The sequence below is a fragment of the Octopus sinensis genome, linkage group LG1 (genome assembly GCF_006345805.1).
Source record: "Octopus sinensis linkage group LG1, ASM634580v1, whole genome shotgun sequence".
In the NCBI taxonomy this organism is placed as follows: domain Eukaryota; kingdom Metazoa; phylum Mollusca; class Cephalopoda; order Octopoda; family Octopodidae; genus Octopus; species Octopus sinensis.
In genome coordinates this window covers 90775798-90802111 of record NC_042997.1, presented here as the reverse complement: position 1 = coordinate 90802111, position 26314 = coordinate 90775798, and the positions used below count along the sequence as shown (strand labels likewise).

The window sequence follows — 26314 nt, the reverse complement described above, 5'->3', positions numbered from 1 at the left end:
CCTTTGCCTTAGTAAGTAGGAATTTTGTTTGACATGGATAGGGTTTCAAACTGTGAGCTAGGCAAGTAGATAAGTAGACAGACAACTACATCATATGAATGCAGAATGACAAAAAAGTGAAAGAAATATCCTAAACTTAAGGGTCACCAAATTTGTGTGTCTACTGCTGTTTATTTTTTGATACTTTGCTAATTATCCATATCTCCAAAAACCTATTATCCATCAGGATACATTTTGAACACCTAAATTATTGCAGATACAAATCCAAATTCCTCTGTAGTGTAAAGATGGCTTCTATCAGCTGGCTTTCACACAGCTTTGGCTACATGTTTTTTGCTCACTTCCTAAGACTATATTGAGAGTATAATGACAGGTGAAAAAACAAGTTTGGGAATTATTGGTCTACAGTAATGGTTTCTTCTGATAGACCATAAGTGTAAGATGACTCACTCTTCAAGTTTTACTAGTACCCATTTTACTGATACTTTAGAGCAGTAGTTCTCCACTGGGGAGTCCATATAAGAATTTTGGGGGTCTGTGTTAGTAAAATAGTAAACTGGGGACCCACAGTAATATATTAATGGTCTGTGAATAACCTTCGCTGACAAATGGCTGAGACCTTTGTCAATATGCCATGCTTGAGTAGAATATCCATCAAGCCAAGTGAAATCATAGTCATGGCAGATACTGGTGTTACTCAAGTGGTGCCAGTGGCATGTAAAAGCACTCATTACACTCTGAGTGGTTGGCATTAAGAAGAGCATTTAACCATAGAAACCATGCCAAATCAGACTGGAGTTTGGTGCAGTCCTTCAGCTTACCAGCCCTGGTCAAATCGTCCAACTACTGTCAGCATGGACATCAGATGTTAAATGATGATGATGGTACATTTATTGCATGAAACAGCTAGGTTTTACATAATTGAATATGTTTCTGGCCACAAACATGTTCTCTCAGAGAGTTCAATGCAAACCTATGCAAGTGAATGTCTGAAAAACAAAATGGGAATTTTGAAAGAAGTATCTATTGAACTAGTTTTAAAACACCGAATGGTAAAGTAGGTCCACAAAGAATAAAATAGTAATCAAAAGTATCTAGAATTTGAGAATCACTGTTTCAGAGGAAGGGAAATCTAAGTTGGCCTTGATAGAATTTGAACTTTGAACATAAAGATAAACTATATATCAACAACTGCTTGATAAAGCATCTCTTCAAATGTTCTACCAAGAATGTTACTACATACCATTTAACAAAACACCTATAATAAATTTTGTTGTGTCTGAGGAGAGTCATATTGTCTTAATGCTTTATTATCTAACACACCAGTTCAATTTCCACTCATTTATTATTCATATTTTTGCTTCCAAAATTTTCGTTGCTTTTGCAACCTTGTCAGTGGATAAAAACCAAGAATAAAAGCCATATTGTGCTTTGAACATGTATGTAATAAATGTGCTGCGAACTTCATTGTTCAACCAACCCTTGATATGGTTGCTAAATCTACTAGAAATAACAGCCAAATCTATCCTTAAGATCATTTTACTGTCTTAAAAAAAGAAGGGTGATCCATTAATTAGATAATGTAGTTCTAGATATACATTTGGAACATGTTTGATCACTAGGGCTGTTTGATCAAAGCTGACCTAGAGCTAAACAACAACCTCCCCATCCTGCCATATTGTGGTCTTGACTGATGGTTCAGATCTTAGGTCATAGATGTAAGTGTCAAGCTAAACTAATTATGTTTAATCTCATCAATTAAAACCAAATTAATGAAATGATGCACTTCAAATACTATACAATTAATGTATGAAAAGTTATAGTGTATGGATTCTCCTTGCTAGATGTGATAATAAACCTTATAGTCATTTAGAGATTTTATGGTATTAGGTGTGTGTGTGTGTGGAGTAAAGGTAAGAGAGAGAGAGAAAGAGAGAAGTAGCTGTAAGGCACAGATTTCACTTTAGTTATCAAAATGGCAATGCATTGAAATTGGACTTATTTTTCTTGCATCAGTATCTGATGCCCCCCTGATTAGGCTAGACTGTGATGTTTTGGTAAAGAAGCTGTTTGTTAATATGTTTTCACTTAAATTCAATATATGTTATTTATAAAAATAAACACCACTGAAAATTAATTCGATGGTGTCAAAATAGGTTTCTTTAATTGGCTCAGTCTCCCATTCCTTTCGTTTTGTCAAAATTGGAGATTTTTAATTTATTTTTAAGATCATGTTTCTTCAAATTCAGAGAATTTTAATTCTTCATTCTTTGATGTGTTGTTTGTCTGAGAGTGGTAGTGAAGGGGGTGGGATGGGTGGAAAGAAGAAAGCGATGTTTGTTCACTAATTGATTTAACATATATTTATTTATTTATTTGTTGGTTGTTCCACTTTTCAAGATTTCCTTTGTTTAAGGGTTGTAACTAACTCTATAAAAAGATGAGCTGATTAAGTTGCTGCTCTGGGATTCCAAGATACAATCTTTTGACTATTGTAATCAATTCTTTGTTCAATGTTGCAACCAAAAACATGTTTCTAGAATTAGAAAAATGACAAAGAAAAACAGTACTTTTCTTTTCCTATCTAACTGAAGTAAAAGAAGAAGAAGAAAATAACATCAGTATTATCAATCTCGATGACAACAAAAAGAAAATAAGTAACTGAAATATTTCCAGCTTGATAGACAAATTAAAGTTCAACTGAAACAAACATTTTAACGTGATACTGAATTATTACTTAGGTTAGCTATTATCCGTGTTAGTGTTGTTATCATTGTCTGTGGTTTTCTGCATGGGCCTAAGTTGTTATTTTGCGCTGACTTGGCAAACTAACACTTAACTTTTATGTCTTTTGTAGGAAAACCTAAGTATTTATTGGTATGAGTGACATATGGGAATTAACAACTGAATAAGTGGATTTGACAAGATTATAATAGTTTAGTTCCTAGTAGACTCTGTATGTGTGTATTAAGTATTATTGAACCTTGGTTTTACAATAATGGTACATGGATGTAGGAGTGGTGGAGATGGCATATATTAAGACTTAATGTTTTACAGTATTTGCTTTAGTTTTACTCTGTCTGTTCTGAGTTCAAATTTTGTCTAGGTCATTTTGTTTTAGTGTCCCTCCAACGGTTGAGTCCATTATACTTCTTTGCAATAGTCACCATTGTGCTTTAAACAAAAGAAATTAATATTTACTGTTGCAGAAAGAGGATAGACAGAAACTTATTGTTTAGCAATATCTGGATAAGATGCTAAGAATATTCGACTGGGCTAATAACATACTATATAAGAGCAATTAGGGAACTGGAACATCTTAAAACACACATTGTCTTTGTAACACGAGCACACAGCTGAGAAGCTTTTGTCAATAAGTTAAATTGGGCATGGTGACAATCTAACTTATCCTAGATGTGGTCCTCAGTGTATTTGTTTTGACCCAATTGAAACAGCAGTACTAATTTAATTCTAGTTCTTTACTGCTGTCCCTGACTGTTCTTCTCGTAAACCATCCAAATTTGGAGGATTGAGTAAAATTGTATGTCAGTGTGGAATTTATCCTCCTCCCATGTTGCATTAAATTGGAACTGTTTTGAATTAAATTCTTTCATAATTTAATGAAAATAATTTTTCATTTGCCTCTTTGTTTATTTTTTTGTGTTTATTTCTTTATTTCAATTTAAAATTAACTTGCTTTTAATGTTTTAAAACTCAGAATCCTAGTTTGGAATGGTATGGAAGACAAATATTCTGTGTTCTATGTGTTTTAGATGAACAGTTAGTCTCTTGGTATTATAAATGGAATCTATTTATAATTGTATTTATATTCAAATACACATGATTACAACAAATATTTGTATTGGTTTTATTCAGGTACCAATCCACAAACACGCACACAAATATTTGTATTACATATATTCACACTTGCATACACATATACACAAACAAGTATTTGTATTGTATATATTCACACACAAATATCTGTATGAAGCACACACATGCACACATGTGCGCATGCATGTAACTTGCATTTTTATGTAGCTCCATTCGGAGAAGGTGATCTCAATTAGGGAAAACAAATTTGGTAGAGTGTGGTTTATGTAGTAATTAGTTTAGTATGGAAGTGAAAAAAAAATCATTCAAATGGAATTGGACTGAACATGCTGAGTATGAGTGACAATATGTGGCCGAAAAAGCTGGCAGACTGGATCCTGAGGGAGTGCCAAAGAGACAGAAGATGGCAACAAATAAGATGAATGAGTTGAATAGATTTAACAAAAATTGGAGATCAGATATTTAAAGCTGAATGTTAATGGAAGTAAAGAGAGAAACTTTTTATCTAATGGATGATATCATTGATTGATACAACATATCTTGTCTGAAATCATTCTGTTGTACTGTACACTTGAACGTTGTTGTAGCAATAATTATATAGTCCCCAAGTCAGCTATGATTGAGAAGACCTCTAAACACATGTAGCCCAAATGACTAGATGTGATGCACAAATCTATATTTTGTTCCAGATACACCAACCAGTCTTCAGTTTATCTTTGACATGCAGTGGTGAAGTGAACTGTATGTGTTGCAGTCTGGTCATGTACTCTCTCCACTGTTTTGTTTGTTTCTGAGTGCCACTGGAAAATAGCTTCCAAATGGTAGCTAATAATCTTAGCATAAAAGTTACATTGTTTATCACAACACCTAATGTTTTCCTTGTTTTTTTCTCAACTAATCTTAAAGTATGAATTAATTTCAATAATATGAAGAACAAATATATATATATATATATATATATATATATATAGAGAGAGAGAGATTTATCAGTAGTAACGGAAAGGTTAGACAGAAATTAATTACTGAGAAGAGACATTGTTTACAAATTCTTCTATATGCCTCTGGATAGATTCTGATGTTTTATATGAGGTAATATGATGAGGCATGTAATCTAAGTTGACTTAACAAATGTAAGATTTGAGAACCTAGAAAGTACCTACTTACCTACCACATTGTTCACTGACGAACACCACCAACCACTTGCCTTCAGAATTCTCTTTCCTGCATTGCATTTGATAGGTTGCTCTTTAGTAGATCAGCATCTTCAACCAGTTGATCAATAAATGTCCTTCATCTGTCATATTAAAGCAATGTCCACAGAATCTCAGTCTTCTTTCCTCTCTAGTGGAGATAACTTTTGGAATGTTACCATACAGAACCTGGTTAGTCGTATGGCACTGCCAATTGATGTTAAGTGTTAAATGCTGCTCTTAGAAGTCTTGTGCATGTTCCATCTATTTTCTTTCTGGTGCCTTATTTAGAGTCCATGTACTTCAGCCATATAAGAGCACAGTTTCTTGTGTTGTTCGAAACAAGCTAATCTTAACCTAGAAAATGTTTCTAAATTACGTTTTGTAAATAAAAATGAATCAGTTCTTAAGCATAAGGACATTGGTAACAACATTAATATGGACTGTGATAATATGGCACAGACAGTGATCTACAATTCATCACAGGAATATTTGTGATGGCATCAATAGTGTATGCATGGTTTTTATAGAATGTGATTTAGCATGAGAAAAGACTGTGTGTATCAACTTTGGGAGTGTAAGACATGAACGACTAAAAGACATTCATGAATGTTACCATCTCATGGATACCAGCAGGGAAAGAGAATAAATGGTTTGTGATAGCATCATTTGAGAACACTATTTCTATCACTGAAAAGAAACTGAAGTATTGTGATAGTGATTGAAGATCATAAATCTTTAAGTCAAAAGGTTGTCAGCTAAAATATAGCCACTGAGAAATTATAGGCCTGTTTTATCTCCTTGGTGAGTGAAATTAACTAAATTCTTGAGCTTCCAACCACCATAAAAACCTAGTATATGTGTACTGCATAATACTGTATTTGGTTTCTTAAATGCACTTTAGTAATGGCCATTTATTATGCCACATACTGCAGTTAGAGGTTGAACATTAAATAAGGTGGATATTTTAAAATTTAGTTCTGCTATATTTTCCCTAACATGAACTATTCCTAAACATCATTGCATCTGAAATGCAAGTTTTGGTAGAAGACACTTGCCCAAGGTGCCACACTGTGGGACTGAACCTGGGAAGTAAGCTTCTTACCACGCAGCTATACTTGGGCCTATATGTATATTCACACACACACAAATATGTATGATTTATATATGTGTTGTGTGTGTGTGTGTGTGTATATATATATATATATATACATATGTATATGTGTATAAATCATATATATATACATATATATATATATATATATATATATATATATTATATATATATATATATATATATATGATTTATATATGTATGAGTGTGTGTATGTGGAATGTGGATGATTATTTGTTTATTCCATGCTGGTGCAGAAAAGCATGTAAAACTAACAAATATATATATGGGTTTATGTCTGAGTGTGCAGTAAAACCACTTGGAGGAGGAAAGCTTCTATATCAAACTTCTGAGTATCCTCTTATTGGGAAAATATAAAGGAAGGATCCGTAGTTAAAACAGTCTCTGCACTTGTCTGCAGATAATTTAGCTATGGATACTTAGAGAGTGACATAGGTTTTGTGTGAGTTATTATAACCTAATGCAGTGCAGATATCTTTTGAGACAGCTATTATATGACAAGTGAAGCAATCATTGTGTGTATGTATGCGAGTAAACATATTTGTTGATGTGTGTGCATATATTTATATGTATCCATACATTTGTATTCGTAATCACACACAAATGCATACATGTGCATTTATGTGTGTTTTGTAGATATGTGTATACGTATATGTATGTGCATATATACATATGTTTATGTATATGTGTGTGTGCATATATACATATGTTTATGTATATGTGTGTGTGCATATATACATATGTATACATATATGTTCATGTGTATGCATATATTTATATATATCCGTACTTTTGTGTCTGTACAAACACATTCACACACTCATTTGTATGTGTATGTGTGTAATTCATGGTTTCAACTTTTTTTTTTTTTTTTACTTTTTGACTTACTGGGAATTAAAATAAAAAAATTCTGAAATTCCCGGCTCACATCTCATGGAAAGTTTAAAAAAAACTTCTAAAGTCAAAGATTTAGAGAAAAAAATATAGAAAACTATTACTTATCTTGTTTTATTAATCACATTTATGAATAACATGTTTGTGAAGATGCTCAAGTATAAATATGGATTTTCTAAAACCTTTAAGTACATTTTTAAAAATCCTTGGTGCACTAAGATACTTTTTGCACGCATCATTGTATCTTGGCACACATTTGAAAACAACCAGTGTGTGTGTGTGTGTGTGTGTGTGTGTGTTTATAAATAACTAGCTCTCCATCAGCTACAATGATGAGAGTTTCAGTTGATCCAATCAATGGAGCAGCTTGCTCATGAAATTAACATGTAAGTGGCTGAGTACTCCACAGATATGTGTACCCATAGTTCTCAGGGAGATTCAGCATGACACAGAATGTGACAAGGCTGGCCTTTTGAAATTCAGGTACTACTCATTTTTACCAGCTGAGTGGACTGGAGCAATGCGAAATAAAGTGTCTTGCTCAAGGACACAGTGCACCACTGGGAATTGAACTCACCACCTTACAGTCATGAGCCAAATATCCCAACCACTAAGCCACATGCCTTCACTAACACACACACACACACCACACACACACACACGCACTCGCGCGCACACACACACACACACACACACACACATCACTGTGTCAGAGTGTCGAATGTTGTTATACACTGCTGGTGATAATATACTCCTAATTCTTTCTTGATTGCCCTCTTTTTTTCCCATTCTGGACCAAATCATTAAAGTTGTCTTCCCATCATTGTGGAGGATTTCCTAGTGGCTTTTCTGATTTCTTTAATACCACTTGGCACCTGCACACGTCCACCAGTTTTCTGTGAGCCTTCTGGTCCAGCAGAACTTGTGCTCTTAGTATTCTCCAATCGTTGTCAACTCAGCTCCGTCCTTGAATTTCCTTGTTTCGGACATGCCCTAGCAATGATAATCTTGGCTTGGATCTTTTCATAGCCTTTTGCATCGTAGCTGATCAATGTTCTTTCCTCTATGTAGTAGTCCACTTGCATATAAGAGCACAGGTGGGATGGTGTTATTGAAGAGACTATCACGTAGGGTCTTGTCCAGCTTTGCTTTGTCTGCATCTTTTAATGAGGTGCTAAAATCTTGAGAATAAGGGCAGGATGGAAGGTGTATACATCAATAAAAAAATGAATGGGTATATATGGTAAGAAACTTGCTTCTCAGCTACATGGTTCCAGGTTCTGTTCCACTGTGTGGCACCTTGGGCAAGTGTCTTCTACTATAACCTTGCACCAGCAAAGTCTTGTGAGTGGATTTGGTAGGTGGAAACTGAAAGAAGCCTGTTATCTATCTGTCTGTCTGTCTATGTTTGTGTATGTGTGTGTGTGTGTGTGTGTGTGTGTGTGTCTTTGTATCTGTGTTTGTCCCCACCCCCATCACTTGACAACCAATGTATGTGTGTTTACATCCCCGTACCTTAGCATTCGGCAAAAGAGGCTGATAGAATAGTCTAACAAAGAATAATCCCTGGGGTCGATTTCTTCAACTAAAAAATCCTTTAAGGTGGCGCTCTAGCATGGCTGCAGTCATATATATACACGTGTATGTATCTCTATTCACTACTCTCTTCTCGATATCACTGCTCATTGACATTTACCATTCTTACTTACTATTGTCCATCTCTGTTTTTATCTCTCACTTATTCTCCCTATTATAATCACTATATTGCCACCAAGTACATGCTGTTTGTCTATTCAAAATCTCTTACTGATAACCTACCAGTAGTTGTTGTCATTGTTCTCTTCTATTAGTCTGTACTTAGCATTGCTTTCTTGCTCCTATTATAACATACACACTTTAGTCTTGTATGGTACAAAACAACTTCTCTAGTATTTATATACTTACCCCTTTGCCCCCTTTGAAGCATAGGCAATTAACAACCTTTCTCCACTGTTCTCAACCCTGGGCTGTCTCCTCTGCTTCTCTCCAGTTGGATCCCTATATTTTCAGCTCTGCCTCACTATCTTGCTTCCAACTATTTTCCGGGTGTCCCTCTTTTATGCCTCTTTTGTGGGTCCCAGGTTAGTGCCTGATATATAATGCTGGATGTTAGTTTCTTCCATTCAGTTTTTGCTGAACCGCATCATGTATTTTTCTGAAGAAAGGCCTTCCCCTTCCCAATCTTGTTGGTATTGAATTGTCATCACTGCCTCTGTAACATTGCTTTTTTCTAGGTAGGTGTGTTGGCTTTACAGAAACCCATTTTTCATCCCTAGAGGTGGTCCAAATTAGTCTGGCTTCTATTCTTTAACCTGTTCAGCTTGGGAGTTTGTACTCCACTGGAATTGCTTTCAGGATCATTAAGACATACAAGCCATCACACCACGACCTGGACTTGACCTCTAATACTGGTGTCATATTAAAATGCACCAAACACAATCTAAAAGTGGTTGCTATGCTAATGAAATCAACATAAAGTAGTGAGGACTTCATTCAGCCGAGGACATGAAACTTCTCTAATGCAAGTGTGCACATGTAAAATTTTGTGTTATGAAAGGCATCTAGATGTAGAAACCATGCCAAATCACAGGGCATACAACTGAATATTCATTGTCAAAATGGACTGGGAACCATTTGCTTCATAGTTAAGGAATTTGGTTCAAGATGGAAAAGACAGCGACAGTTAGGAAAGAACTGGAAATGCATTATGACCAGTGGTGTATAACTATATCTGATAGTCTGGTTGGTACAGTGATATATGTGTGTGTATGTACATATGTATATGTATATATAAGTATGTATGTATACATATAAATGCACACATATGTAGACATATATATATATATATATATATATATATATATATACAGGGTATGATGGGAAAAATTGTCGCTATCTCATATTTTTAATTATGTGCATTGTTTGTTTTTGAATTTGTTGATTACTCAATATAGTAGGGTCAGTTGGACAGTGTCTGTAAGAAAAACAACGCAATGATGCAATTGACTTTGGAAATGACATGCTGTACTGCTTGGCATTCATGGCAGAAGCTCCAATACAAACATTTCAGAGTGATTGGGTGTCAATCTGATGACAGTGCAGAGGATTCGAAAAGAGCTGAATTTGTCTAATGGTGATCACGAATGTATGGCAGCTCAGAAAACTCACTCTGATTGTTTTGATAAGAAGAGAACTCCTGAATTTGTTGGTGAGCTCTAGGCCATGATTGATAACGATCCCCCCAAGTCAATCAGGTCCATCACCAGGGACATGGGAGTGTCTGAGTTTCTTATCAGGCAGGTAGTGCATAAAGATATTGAGCATTTCTCATACTAGATGAGAAAGGACCAATTTTTATTGCAAGCCATCAATGATAAGTGGAAAGATCGCACTACGAAGCTTTTGAACAAACCCTAGCATCCCCTCCAACTGAACATGCTTTGGTTTTTCTCAGACATGAAAAATTTATGCCAGGATCAGATGGTAAGCACACAGAACAGCTGCCATGCCCCCAAAACATGTATTGAAAATGATAAAAATCAAACATCCAGTCAACATTTGGAGTGATTACTAGTGATGGCGATGTTATACCTCCATTCATCTTCCCACACAGTCTCAGTCTCAACATGGAGGCCTACATCAGGTGCCTGGAGGAGGTAGTGCTACTCTGGGTGAAGAGGGTGGCTGCTAGAAGACCCAATGTCTGACAATAGGACTTTACACCAAGCCACACAAGCAAGGGAACCCAGTCATGGCTGTCAGACAATTTCTGCAATGACATCACCCCTAACATCTGGCCATCTAACTCCCCAGATTGCAACCTGCTTGATTATTATGTGTGGGGTGCCGTTGAGCAAGAGACCAACAAAACTCCTTGTTACACCAAGGATGAACTGAGAGCAAGGATTATGGAGAATATCTAGAAGAGTTACAAATTCCAAAGTCGTCTGGAGGCCGTTGTTGAAGACAATGGCAATTTTATTGAATAAATTTACTCTTTAGTATTTCAAGATATTTTTATGTAATTTTGGTAAATATATCTGTTAAAATGAGATGTCTGTGTTATTTTCATTTTTGTGTAATTTAGATGACAGTTTATTCACTGCCCTATATATATATATATATATATATATATATACACACACACACTTGCAGCATACATGTGTGTTTAAGGTATGTGTCTGTGTGTGCACACACATCACTCATCAAAATCACAAACACACACATCACTTCTCACAAACACATGCATGTAATATTTCATATGCTGATAGGATCATTTGATGCTAAAAGCGGTTTTATCATCAGCTATTACACCATTCGTGTTGTGGCATTGGTATTTCTTATTAGAGATGATGATGTTATTGCTTATAAGCCATATTTACTGTGCTGGCAGCAGCAGCAGCTGACATCATTAAAGACCAAAACCATAAACTTCCCATCTTGTCTTGTCTTCACATTGGCTAGCAAGGCTACAACAACAACACTCTCTGTGACAAAGTCTCAGGTGGATGTGCATTAAAACATTGGCTGTTCTTGGCTTCTCGCTTGAACTAAATGGTTATGCACCAAGACCCAGCCCCACTGCATGGCAAGCGCATCAATCCACCACTCCTCCAACAGCCAGTCCAAAACAATATTGTTTAATTACATGGCACTCTATTAAATCACTTATCTGAATAAAAGCCAGTGCTAGGGCTGCTGACAACTCTGCAAGTGACTTATATTGCATGTTTTATATTTGAGAATCTGAAGAGAAGCGATTGTAACTCTTGCTGGATTTAGTGTGATGACTGAAGAATAAAATATGTATGTTTACAGCATTGCTGCTGTTAGCTGCCATAATATTTTGTGGCAAGCTTTCATTTTGTTTTATTGTTCTTTATTTACTGTGAGAAATATTTAAATAATGTTGAATATGTCTGTTGGAGTTGAACTTACTTGCTTTTTTTTTCTTTCTTTCTTTTTTTGTAAAGGATGCTTAAGAAAACAGATTTTGGTGTATAAAATGTACACACAGCAAATGCTGCAGTACTTTTATATCTAGCTCACTTTGCAACCTCATAGCTTTGAGTTCAGTCTCACTGCACAGCACCTTGGGCAAGTATCTTGTACTTTAGCCCGGGATTGACCAATGCCTTGTGATTGAATTTGGTAGATGGAAGCAGTGTGGAAGCCCGTCGTGTGTGTGTTTATGTTTGTCTCTCCATTATTGCTTGATAATTGGTGTTGGTTTGTTTACATCCCTGTAACTTAGCAGTTTGGTAAAAGAGACCAAGAAATTAAATACCAGACTTTAAAAAAATAAAATAATGGGATTGATTTGTTCAGGCTGGTGTCCCAGCAAGCCACAGTCACATGACTGAAGCAAATAAAAAGAGTTAAAACGGACAAAAAGAAAAAATGATATAAGGAGGTACATTTTTCCCTCCTTACTTTTCTTCTTTTTTTTTTTCTACTATCACATCATTTCTAATCCTTAACCTGTAGTCCTTGTTACTTTGTTTCTCTATGAACAAACAAACAAATAATGCTGAAGTATCTGATTAAACTATGTACACCCAAATATAAATACTGTGAACACTGCTTTGATTACTTAAGAAAATCTCAAATAACTTCAGCTAATTTCCATCCGAGTGCAGTTTGGGTCATAGGTTTTCTGAGTGTTACTACAAATTTAACCCTTCATTCATATTATTATGTTTTAAATTAATTGCACAGCTTTGAGATTTCAATATTGAGATCGTTTGCTTGTAGAATGACATTGTAAGGTGGATGTGAGAGGTTAGACATGGCTGGTTTGAACATAAAAACAAACACAAAGACAAAGATATAAATAAATATACATAAATGAATATAGTGGCTGTGTGCTAAGAAGCTTGCTTCCCAACCATGTGGTTCCAGGTTCAATCCCACTGTGTGGAACCTTGGGCAAGTGTCTTCTACTATAGCCTTGGGACAACCAAAGCTTTGTGAGTGTATTTCGTAGATGGAATCTGAAAGAAAGCTATTGTATATACACATATATAAAAAAGGTGTGTGTACACACACACATGGCCAAAATTGGGCTCAACCCTCTGGCTGATAACTGAAGAGGAGTTGGTGACCTTCTGTGTTTTCTGTTCATCTGTGCATTTAGTATATGTTCGTATGTTTATTTACATCAGTTTTTAAAAAAAATTACATATGTATACACACAGTTATGTCATATTTTCCGTTTGTTGTCTTATTATTTAATCCTGAAAACATTTATGCAGTGCATGTACTTACTCTATTACTCATTTCAGTCATTTGACTTTGGCCATGCTGGAGCACTGCTTTTAGTTGATCAAATCGGCCCCAGGTCTTATTCTTTGTAAGCCTCGTATTTATTCTATCAGTCTCTTTTGCCAAACTGCTAAGTTACAAGGACATAAACACACCAGCATCAGTTGTCAAGTGATGTTGCGGGGACAAACATAGACACACACACACACACACACACACACACATATATAGAGAGTTAATCCAAACAAGAAAGCACAAAAAAACACAGCAACGCGAGGACGTGGAACAAATATAGTATTATTGGATGCTCAGGAAAGGAGGAGGGTTTAACGTTTCGAGTGGAGCTCTTTGTCGGAAACATAGGAGAAGGAAAGATCCAGAGAAGGGAAGACAGAAGAAAAATCGACAACGGTACACATGCGGTCACATTTATATATATATATATATATAAACGACGGGCTTCTTTCAGTTTGCGTCTACCAAATCCATTCACAAGGCTTTGGTCGGCCTGAGGCTATAGTAGAAGACACTTGCCCAAAGTGCCACGCAGTGAGACTGAACCCAGAACCATGTGGTTCGTAAGCAAGCTATTTACCACACAGCCACTCATTAATTTTTTACACAAATGTGTGTGTGTGTTTATGCATGTATATATATATATATATATATATATATATGTATATTATATATATATATATATATATATATTATATATATATGTATATTATATATATATATATATATAATAGAGAAAAAAACACTGTTTATCAATTCAATAATGAAAAATTAAATCATACCATTTAGAAAAATTACATATTTAGAAAGATTAAATATAAGATAAAACATAAAACAATGATTAAGTAATATGCAAAATAATAATATTTTGCACATTACTTAATCATTGTATGTATATCTATCTGTATTTATATATATATAGACATGTATGTGTATATATGTGCATGTATGTATATATGTGTATATATGTGTATGTATGTATATATATATGTATACATGTGTATATACATACATATATATATGTATATACATATGTGTATATACATACATATATATATATGTATATACATATATGTGTGTGTATGTATATATATGTATACATGTGTATATACATACATATGTGTGTGTATGTATATGTGTGTATATATATGTGTTTCTGTATATATACATGTATACGTATATATGTTTTTGTGTGTATCTATATATATATATATTTGTATATGTATATATATATATGTACATATATCTATATTTGTATATGTATATATATATGTACATATATCTATATTTGTATATATATATATATGTACATATATCTATATTTGTATATATATATATATATATGTACATATATCTATATTTGTATATATATATATATGTATATATATGTACATATATCTATATATGTATATATATGTACATATATATATATTGTATATATATGTACATATATCTATATATGTATATATATGTACATATATCTATATATGTATATATATGTACATATATCTATATATGTATATATATATATGTACATATATATATTTGTACATCATCATCATCATCATCATCATCATCATCATCGTTTAACGTCCGTTTTCCGCGCTAGCACGGGTTGGACGATTTCGACCGGGGTCTGGGGAGCTAGGGACTGCCCTAGGCTCCAGTCTAGTCTGGCAGTGTTTCTACAGCTGGATGCCCTTCCTAACGCCAACCACTCCGCGAGTGTAGTGGGTGTTTTTACGTGCCACCTGCACAGGTGCCAGAGGGGTCTGGCATCGGCCACGTTCAGATGGTGCTTTTTATGTGGGGGGGGGGTGTGCAGAAATATAGGGGAGCACCAGTGGGGAGGGTGGTTCAGAGAAATGATGACAGGTTCTAGGCAAGTAGAACGTAGGATATCAAGAGAGGGGTAATGCATGGTAAAATAGCGTATTGAGAGGGGGTTCGAAAAGTAGACACCTATAATGGTGGTGGGAGAAGCGACATCCGGTATAGATGGAGCAAATATAGAGATATCCGGTATTGTGGTGTGCAAGGGCGGGTGCACCGGAATATGCGAAGGTTGAACTTGACGGGCTGGCTTAAAAATGCTCTTAGCAATGGAAGGGGGGAAGGAAGAGGGGGGATGGCAGACAACGTAAAAGAGGGAGAGAGAGAAGGAATAGTGGAACCCCGCGAAAATGGGCCGCCATTGAAAAAAAAAAAAAAAAAACCCTGTATGGAGAAATAATATGCAATACGAGGCGAAGCTGAAAATAGTAATAATAATAATAATAATAAGCAAACTGTCGACCGGGGATCAAGGGACAATACTAATACTAATAATAATAGTAATAATAATAAACAGCTCAACCACAACATTAGATTAGAAAGACTCTCTTATCTTGGGAACATTTCGTTCTTCGGCCTGACACGGGAATATGCGAAGGTTGAACTTGACGGGCTGGCTTAAAAATGCTCTTAGCAATGGAAGGGGGGAAAGGAAGAGGGGGGATGGCAGACAACATAAAAGAGGGAGAGAGAGAGAAGGGAATAGTGGAACCCCGCGAAAATGGGCCGCCATTGAAAAAAAAAAAAAAAAAAAACCCTGTATGGAGAAATAATATGCAATACGAGGCGAAGCTGAAAATAGTAATAATAATAATAATAATAAGCAAACTGTCAACCGGGGATCAAAGGGACAATACTAATACTAATAATAATAGTAATATGTAATGCTTATTTATTCACATTGCTTTGAATTAATTATACACCTGGCGTTAGGAAGGGCATCCAGCTGTAGAAACACTGCCAGATCTGACTGGCCTGGTGTAGCCTTCGGGCTTGCCAGACCCCAGTTGAACCGTCCAACCCATGCTAGCATGGAAAGCGGACGTTAAACGATGATGATGATGATCATCATCATCATCTCATAGCTTTGACATTTCAATGATGTAACTGTTTATTTTTGGAATGACATTGTTAGGTATATAGGAGAAACCAGATCTGACCTGTTTGAACATAACCAGTTTGTTAGTTTAAAAATTAAGTAAAAAACGCACCGAATTTTACTCACTTTATCTGCCACGGTCTTTGATTTACTGCCACGAGCCGCTTCACTACTCTTTTTTTCCGAATTTCTTCTTTTTTCTGCTCTTCTTCAGCCTTGCGTTTCTCTTCTAATTTTTTCAACCTCTCTCGCTCTTCCTTTTTCTTTTCTATTTCTTCTTCTCTTTGTCTCCTTTCCTCTTCCAATCTTAACTGATTTGATGATTCCACTACTTTTGTGCTCTGTAATTTTAGAAGTTTTGCTGTCTTTTTTTTAATATCTTCTTCTAACTCTACATATGTATGCACATATATATATGTCCATATCTATCTATCTATATATATATATATATATATATATATATATATATATATATTTGTACATATATGTATATATATATGTATACATATGTATGCACATATATATATGTCCATATCTATCTATCTATATATATATATATATATATATATATGTGTTGTACATATATTTTTTATACATATGTGTTGTAGATCCTGTTCAGACTATGTTCAGTCTGTAACTCTCTCATCAGTACCTGAAATAGTTGTTCTGTCTATAGACTGGAACAATCACAAATAAATGAATGAATGGTTTACTATTGTTCTTACAACATAATATTGTCTGTATTTGGACTGCATACTTCTTTTGAATGATTTATTGTTATTTAATACAAACATTACTTTTCATATTTTTATAAACAATGACAACAAATTGAAATGAATGACTTGATAAGAAGTTGCCTTCACAGATGTAGTTGAGTTTTGTCTAACTGAATGTTACCCCAAACTCCTGTGAATAGCAGGAGAGGGAATTTCTTGTTTTAAAGACGTGTATTATTCAATCATCAACGTTTGTGATTGGCTGCTTCTAGGTGATTAGTTGACAAATTTAGTTTGGTGTTGAAGATGTTGATCTGTCTGACTCTCTCTCTCTTTGCATTCTATCTTCCAAAATAAACATTCTTTTCTTTCTTATTATTACAGGTATGATCAAAATGGACCTGATATACGGAAGGTAAGCTGTCTAATTGCTCACATTTCTGATTTGGTCAGTGAAGAAATTAAAACATTAAACAAATAAAAAAGCATAGTGACAGAAGCTTTACCCTTTGGCTCAGCTTTGGAATTTTTTAATGTTTGAAGTGTTTGGTCACAGTTAATGACTTATTAGAAACATTCCTAAGTTTTGCTGCTGCTTTATGTTGTAGTCTTTATGGATAGTTTTAGATGAGTACACTTAGTATGAAGCCAGTCTATTGAATGCTTAAGAGCACCCCATAGATCCAGGATTACAGGTTCTTAAAATTCATTGTGGTGGAATTTATAGTGAAGATGGTATGTAGCTGTGCTGTCTGATGGTAGATAATGGGTCAGAGAAATATTAGTAGTTGTAGTGGAAAAGAGGAAAATAGAGAGGTGAGTAAATTTGGGATTATGGTGGAAGAGTAGGAATTATCCTTGTCTATACTGCAGTGGAAGTGGATGTTGTTTAACCCTAGATCACCTCTGATCAAGTAGATCTATGACCAAAGGCATTCCAGTTGTGACCATCTTGTATTTTTCTTATCTCATCTAACACATGTTCTTAACCCTTTTGAGACCAGTCCACCAGGGACAACCCTAGGTTCTATGGTACATCCTTCCTATTTTAATCCTTTAGCATTTAAATCAGCCATATCTGGCCAAAAATATTCTGCCTATTTTATATTCAAGCTGGCCAGATTCAGCCTCTCTCACCAACTTTACAATATCATTCTAAAAATTTGCTGTTACCTCATCAAAATCTCAAAGCTACAAAATAATGCACAATTAATTCAAAACAATGTGAATAAATAAGCATTACTTTTGATGGAATATTGTGAAAGCTAAAGGGTTAAAGTTAATGAAAACCTTCAATCAAAATTTTATGTTTTTCAAATTTTGTTCTTTCAAAGTTAATGGAAACAAAGGTAGTATATTTTGACAGAAATATGGTAACTAAAAAGTTAAGAAGGACAGTATGTGATACTTGAAAATTTAAGTTTGAGGCTCCTTCATTGGTTCATACTGCAGTAGTTGCTTGTTTATGTCTAGTAGCATTTCGTCTGTCTTCACATTCTGGGTTCAGTTTTGCCAGTGTTGACTCTACCTTTCATCCTTTCGAGGGTTAATAAATAATAAAATAAATACCTGTAAGATACTGGGGTTAATTTAGTCAACTAATCCCTTCAAAATATCAGGCCTTGTGCCTGTAGTAGAAAGGATTATAAGACGTATTATAGCTATTGAGTTATCCCTTCTCTTTATATATATATAACCGTTGTTGTTGTCATAACTGCTGCAGGTGGTGGTGATGTTGGTAGTGATTGTGTTGGTGGAATTGGTGACTGTTATCTTTATAGTAACAGTTCTGATAGTAGTCATTGAGACTGTCTTTGACTTAGTGGTGGGGATGTTAGCAGTGACTATTATAATGGTGGATAGTTTAATCCTAGTGGGGGCTGATGTGCTGTGGTGTTGTTGATGGTGGTGGTAGGAAGTAGCATGCTGCTTTGAAATAGATCCAAACTGCAACCAAATCAACACCTTTATTAATCAAAGTAGAGAAAACTGGGTTAATTAAAAAAGTATCTATTGAAACCCAGCAGGTAATCTGATGTTGTTGTTGGGTGGGTAAAGTGATAGTGGTGGTGAGTTCTAGGTATAGGGGTGGTGGTGATGGTGACAGTTATTGTAGTGGCTTTGGCAATATGAATGGTAGTGATGGTGAGTGTAGCACTAACATAGCACAGTGTAGTCTGTGATTGTAAAGGTGTTGGTGTTGGTGGTGGGTGCTGGAGGTATTTATTGATGACAAAAGTTTTGGAAGTAGTTTTGGGGATATAGTAGGTGTGGTTATGTAGGAAGAAGTATGCTTCCCAATCACATGGTTCTGGGTTCAGTCTCACTGAGTGGCACCCTGGGCAAATGTTTTCTACTCCAGGCCAGCTGAAGCCTTGTGAGTGGATTTGATAGGTGGAAACTGAAAGAAGCCTGTTGTGTATGTGTGTATATGTATGTATGTGTGTGTGTGTGTATATATATATATATATATATGTGTGTGTGTGTGTGTGGTGTGTTGTGTATGTGTGTGTGTTGTGTATGTGTGTGTGCATATATATAAAATATATTGACAGGTGATCTGAACAACTTGGTATGCTGGCTAAGTGTTGTAATGGATTACCAGGGTTCCAAGGTTATAACCAAGATGGGAGTTATGGAACCATTGTAGATTTCTGTTATAGTAGATATATAATTGTTAAACAGGACAACAAACATTAAGGCAGGATAAACATCTCAAGTCATATACGTTATTATTATTGGAAAAATTCAAAGTCTTACAGCTGTTTCTGGGATATCCTAGAGTATGAGATATTCCATCATTTGAGACGAATTGGGGAAAATGAGAAGGGTATAGATTAATGAAACGACAACATAGAGGACAGGAGAAAAGGAATAAGGTGATGAAGAAAAAGAGAAGAAAAAAGAAGCATAAAAGTTCAGTTCAACCTACCGATTGTGTAGATGTTAGTCCATAAGTCCTTAGGTATGTGTGTGTGTGTGTGTATATATATATATATATATATATATATATATATATATATGCTTTCTCATTGGCAATGGTAATGCTTTTCTGTGTATATATTAAAATGTATATATTTTCTCAAATAAACTGCACTTCATATTTGAGATGCTAATGAAACTAAGCTGTTACTCAGGCATTCAAATATGAGCCTACCGCATGTTGAGAGGCGAGGTTAACCTCAGTGACATTTGAAATAATAATAATGATAATAATAATAATAATAATCCTTTCTACTAAAAGTACAAGGTCCCCAATTTTTTTTTTGTGGGGTCTAGTCGATTACATTGGCCCCAGTGTTTCACTGGTATTTTTTGGTACCAAAAGGATGAAAGGCAAAGTTGACTTCAGCAGAATTTTGAACTCAGAATGTAAAGACGGATGAAATGCTGCTAAGTATTTCACCTGGGTTACTAACGATTCTGCCATTTTACTGTCTTAATTATAATAATAATAATAATAATAATCATAATCCTTTCTACTATAGCTGCAGGGCCTGAGATTTTGTGGGAGGGGAGCAGTCGATTAGATTGACCCCAATATGCAACTGGTACCTAATTTATCAACTCTGAAAGGATGAAAGGCAAAGTCGACCTTAGCAGAATTTGAACTCAGAACGTGAAGACAGACAAAATGTCTCTAAGCATTTCACCTGGCATGCTAATTGCCAACTCACTGCCTTTTAAATAATAATAATAATCAGCTGTAAGCTAATGGGGTTCATAAGATAATTGTTTATTCCTTTGTTATCTCTTTCCTTATCTATCTATCTATCTATATATATATAAATGAATAAATGTAAATGGCCGAAGCAGAATAAGAGGTAACACATGGGATAGAAAGTTGCTGATGAAGTCACAGGATGTGTGACAAAAGAGCTTTGACTAAGAAACTAAGATGATAATAATATTAATAATAAGGCTGTAGAGAAGACTAAATATATAGTGCATGTGTTTAATCAACAAAATATAACCATCCCCAAGTATAACTATATACATATATATATATGTGTAACAATAAATATAATTTGTATTAAGCTTAGAAGCGATGCACAATACCAGAATTTCTGACTCAAGTCAAATAGAACAAGCCACTCCAAACCCTTGTAATAGTATCTGTGTGAATGGATTTAGTTACTGGCTAGTTTGTACAGGGCACAGAGTCGTATAGTTTATAGAAATGAAGTCAGACCAAGTAATGGTATTTTGAATGCATTTAATATGTTTCAAGAAGATTTTGCGTAAGAGATGAACTTCCCTTTTAATGTATTACACAGTTATCTGACATGTATGTGTTAAATGCATATGCATTGAATATCATTATGTACATGTTTGACATCATTTTCATATACACCCACACACATATGTGTTATATATATATATATATATATATATATATATATATATTACGGAGATGTACTCGCATAGCAAGTAATTTGATCTGAGATCGTGTGCTGAAACGAAAACAATTGCAGCGTGGAAGGTGTTTATAAGCCATTTAAGAAACACACAAAAGCCGTTCGATTCACTTCAACATTTAAGTTTAATTTGTCAAAATATTTTCGTCGCTAAAATCCGCGACCTGTTCACTGACAAAAATCCATGCAGCACCTTCCACGCTGCAATTGTTATATATATATATATATACATATATATATATATGGTAGAGCACTCCGTCAGTTATGATGACGAGGGTCCCAGTTGATACGATCAACGGAACAACTTGCTCACAGACGTGTGTACCCTTATTGTAGTTCTCAGGGAGATTCAGCATGATAGAGAGTGTGACAAGGCTGGCTCTTGGAAATTCAGGTACTACTCACTATTGCCAACTGAGTGGACTGGAGTAATGTGAAATAAAGTGTCTTGTTCAAGGACACAGTGCATCACTGGGAATTGAACTCACAACTTTACGATCATCAGCCAAATGCCCTAACCACTAAGCCATGCGCCTTCATGTGTCTGTGTATGCATACACACGCGCACATACATATAATGTGTGTGTATATATATATATATATATATATATATATATATATATATACACACACACACACACATACATAGATTCTTTTACTCTTTTCAGTTGTTTGATTGCAGCCATGCTGGAGTACTGCCTTAAATAAAAAGCATGCGCCCAACATGGGGTTTGAACCAATAACCCTAAGATAGGTCTCATGCTTTACTGAATGAGCTATGAGCTAGTTATGTGTTATAATTCATATATATATATATAAAAACACCATCCGAAGACCCGGCAAGACTAGTCAGGCCATAACCCGTGGCCCCTACCTGGGACGTAGTCAGTCCACCTGTGCATACCTTCCTTCTTGTGACACTTGTGAAAACCTGTTGAGGCAAGTGAAAATCAAATCAAATCAAAACAAATCAAAATAGATGAACATCAATGGAATTTGTATCTTTGTGGTACCAGTGCCGGTGGCACACAAGAAAATCATCCGAACGTGGCCGTAGCCAGTACCGCATAGACTGGCCTCCGTGCTTTGGGGACGTAACAAACACCATCCGATCGTGGCCGTCCGCCAGCCTCATCTGGCACCTGTGTCGGTGGCACATAAAAACACCATCCGAGCGTGGCCGTCTGCCAGCCTCGTCTGGCACCTGTGTCGGTGGTACATAAAAACACCATCCGAGCGTGGCCGTTCGCCAGCCTCGTCTGGCACCTGTGTCGGTGGCACATAAAATCACCCACTACACTCTCGGAGTGGTTGGCGTTAGGAAGGGCATCCAGCTGTAGAAACACTGCCAGATCTGACTGGCCTGGTGCAGCCTTCGGGCTCCCCAGACCCCAGTTGAACCGTCCAACCCATGCTAGCATGGAAAACGGACGCTAAATGATGATGATGATGATGATGATAACCGTACTTTTCCTTTTGACACACACAGCGAGTTATACCTGTCGTTGATTGGGTAATTACTTTTACTGTTTGTTTGGAGCCACATTCAAAGTGTTATTATATATAATTTACTCCTCCTGTGTGTGTGTATTTTTACAAGAGAGGAATATGTAATAATTGAAGAAGAAAAAAGATCAATTTCATTCATGAATGTAATGGTAGTAATGGCAAATTAAATTATTGAAGTAGTCATGTATTAAGAGTGAATATTTCTTTATAAACAACGATTTGCTTTTGCTCCCACATGTGATGCTCCTACAAAATATTTTTTGAATCTGAACCAGGGTAAGACTACCACTACAAATCAGATTTACTCCTTCTGAATGTGTGTAATTTTATAAGAGAAAAACCTGTAATAATTGAAGTAGAAAAAAGATGGATTTCATACGAACTTCTGTCTGTTTATTATATGACAATTAATAAATGAGTTGTATGTGTTATTTTATTTATCAATACAGTCATGGCAATTATTTAATACATTTCATTTAAATAGGCAATTTAGTCATTTATATATTTATAAAGTCATTTATATACATATATATATATAGTCATGTATGTACATATATATATATTATATATATATATATATATATATATATATAAGTCATGTATGTACATACATATATATATATATATATATATATAGTCATGTATGTACATATATATATATATATATATATATATAGTCATGTATGTACATACATATATATATATATATATATATATATATATATATAAGAGAGTTAACGATAAGTGGCTAACTCTAGTGCTAGAAATAGCTCCTTATTCTGGTATAGCCAACGAAGATTTTTTCCACAGCAGAAACAGCATTACCCTCAACGTAAGGGAAGCGAAATACAACAAAAGATAGATTAATACTGAACAATTGTTTCCTTATCAACATAGTATGTAATTATACTCACATATTTGTCTATAATTCATCAGCAGTATTTGTCCTCGATACAATTTATCAGACCCACACGGGCGATGAAATACACATGCGGTCTGATCTATTGCATACATAGTTGTGGTTTAGCTTCCCGCCGAAAGCATGCTAAGACTCCGTGGAAAACAATACCGCATACAATATTTGCTGCAGTATACTTATTTTATATATTCATAAATGAGGGTGAAAAATTAGATATTAATTTAATAATACCGTCAGTTTAACACCAAGTGGCCTAGCACATAGAAACCAGGGAGACAGTACAAATTTTACCCTCATTTATGTATGTATATATATATATATATATATATATTATATATACACACATATATATATATATATGTCATGTATGTATGCATATTATATATATATATATATATATATTATATATATATATAAAAAGTCATGTATGTATATGTGTATATATATATATATATATATTATATAAAGTCATGTATGTATGCATATATATATATATATATATATATATATATATATATATATATATAATACATATATATATAAGTCATGTATGTATGCATATTTATATATATATATATATATATATTATATATATATATATATATACATATATATATAAGTCATGTATGTATGCATATTTATATATATATATATATATATATATATATATATATATATATATATCTCGAACCTCATCCGCCAAGTGAAATCGAAATTGAACCAATCCTATGACTAGCACCTGGCAGATGCCAGGGCCCTAGGACTGGAGGTACGTAAAAAGTACTATCCGAATTGTGGCCGATGCCAGCGCCGCCTCGACTGGCTTCCGTGTCGGTGGCACGTAAAAAGCACCATCCGAATCGTAGCCGAAGCCAGTGCCGCCTCGACTGGCTTCCATAAAATGGACCATCCGAATTGTGGCCGATGCCAGCGCCGCCTCGACTGGCTTCCATGTCGGTGGCACGTAAAAAGCACCATCCGAATCGTAGCCGAAGCCAGTGCCGCCTTGACTGGCTTCCATAAAATGCACCAATCCGACCGTGGCCGATGCCAGCCTCGCCTGGCACCAGTGCAGGTGGCACGTAAAAAGCACCCGAAGGGCATCCAGCTGTAGAAACTTTGCCAGATAAGACCGGAGCCTGGTGCAGCCTTCTGGCTTCCCAGATCCCCGGTCGAACCGTCCAACCCATGCTAGCATGGAGAACGGACGTTAAACGATGATGATCATGATGATGATGATATATATTCATAAAGAAATGAAGAAGCCAGTATGCTTTGCTGGATGTGCAATGTCAGTGTGCATGTTTGACAGAGTGTAAGCATCTTGAGAGAAAAGTTAGGCATAAGAGGAATCAGATGTGTGCAAGAGAGATGACTGCATTGGTATGGTCGAAGTGCTGATCTGACTGTGGAGGGAACCTGTGGTAGAGGTAGACCCAGGAAGACATAGGACGAGGTGGTGAAGCATGATCTTCGATCTTTGACTGAGACCTTAGGCAATGTGCTGTGCTTAGAGGACCTGTCAAGCCAAGTGCATCTGTGCTAGTGGCACATAACATCATTGAACATTGGGCTTCATGGAGGCAAAGTGGCTGAGTTCCTTTCAAGTGTTGGGCCTCACGAAGGCAATGACTGAGACCTTTGGCATTATGTTGTGCTTGAGAAGAAGACCCATCAAGCTGAGCAAAATCGCATTAGTGGCAGATACCAGTGGCACATAAATGCACTCCAGTGTCATGCAAATGGCACCCATGCTGGTGGCACCTAAAAGCACCCATTACACTCTCGAGATGGTGTTAGGAAGGGCATCCAGCTGTAGAAAACCATGCCAAATCAGACTGGAGTCTGGTGCAGCCTTCCAGTGTACTAAGCTCAGTGAAGGTTGAACTTGACAGGCTGGCTTAAAAATGCGGGGCGCGAATACGCGAAGGTTGAACTTGACGGGCTGGCTTAAAAATGCGGGGCGCAAATACGCGAAGGTTGAACTTGACGGGCTGGCTTAAAAATGCTCTTAGCAATGGAAGGGGGAAAGGAAGAGGGGGGAGGGCAGACAATGTAAAGGAGGGAGAGAGAGAAGGGAATAGTGGAACCCCGCGAAAATCGGCTGCCATTGAAAAAACCCCTGTATGGAGAAACTTAAATATCTATTCTGTATTTAGCGAGACACGAGGCCGGAAACCGATGGTCAACAATAACTAATAAATTATACATAATATGCAATACGAGGCGAAGCTGAAAATAATAATAATAATAATAAACAAATTGTCGACTGGGGATTAAAGGGATAATACTAATAATAATAATAATAAACAGCTTAACCACTAGAGATCAGACAAATTTGCATGAGAATATTACTGGTACAGATTACGGATGAATTAGATTAGAAAGATTTCCTTATCTTGGGAACATTTCGTTTTCGGCCTGACACGGCGAATATGCGAAGGTT

General features: G+C 35.6%; 1 protein-coding gene across 8 annotated transcripts in view; it reads left to right on the top strand.

Annotated features, from left to right (window-relative positions):
* Positions 1-26314, top strand: part of LOC115216530 (ATPase MORC2) — a 161388-nt gene that overhangs the window by 89728 nt on the left and 45346 nt on the right. For all 8 annotated transcript variants that reach the window (XM_036502786.1, XM_036502764.1, XM_036502766.1 and 5 more), the window contains exon 27: positions 17407-17437. In XM_036502786.1, coding sequence (XP_036358679.1) covers positions 17407-17437 — 31 coding nt within the window. The remainder of the gene's footprint in view (positions 1-17406; positions 17438-26314) is intronic.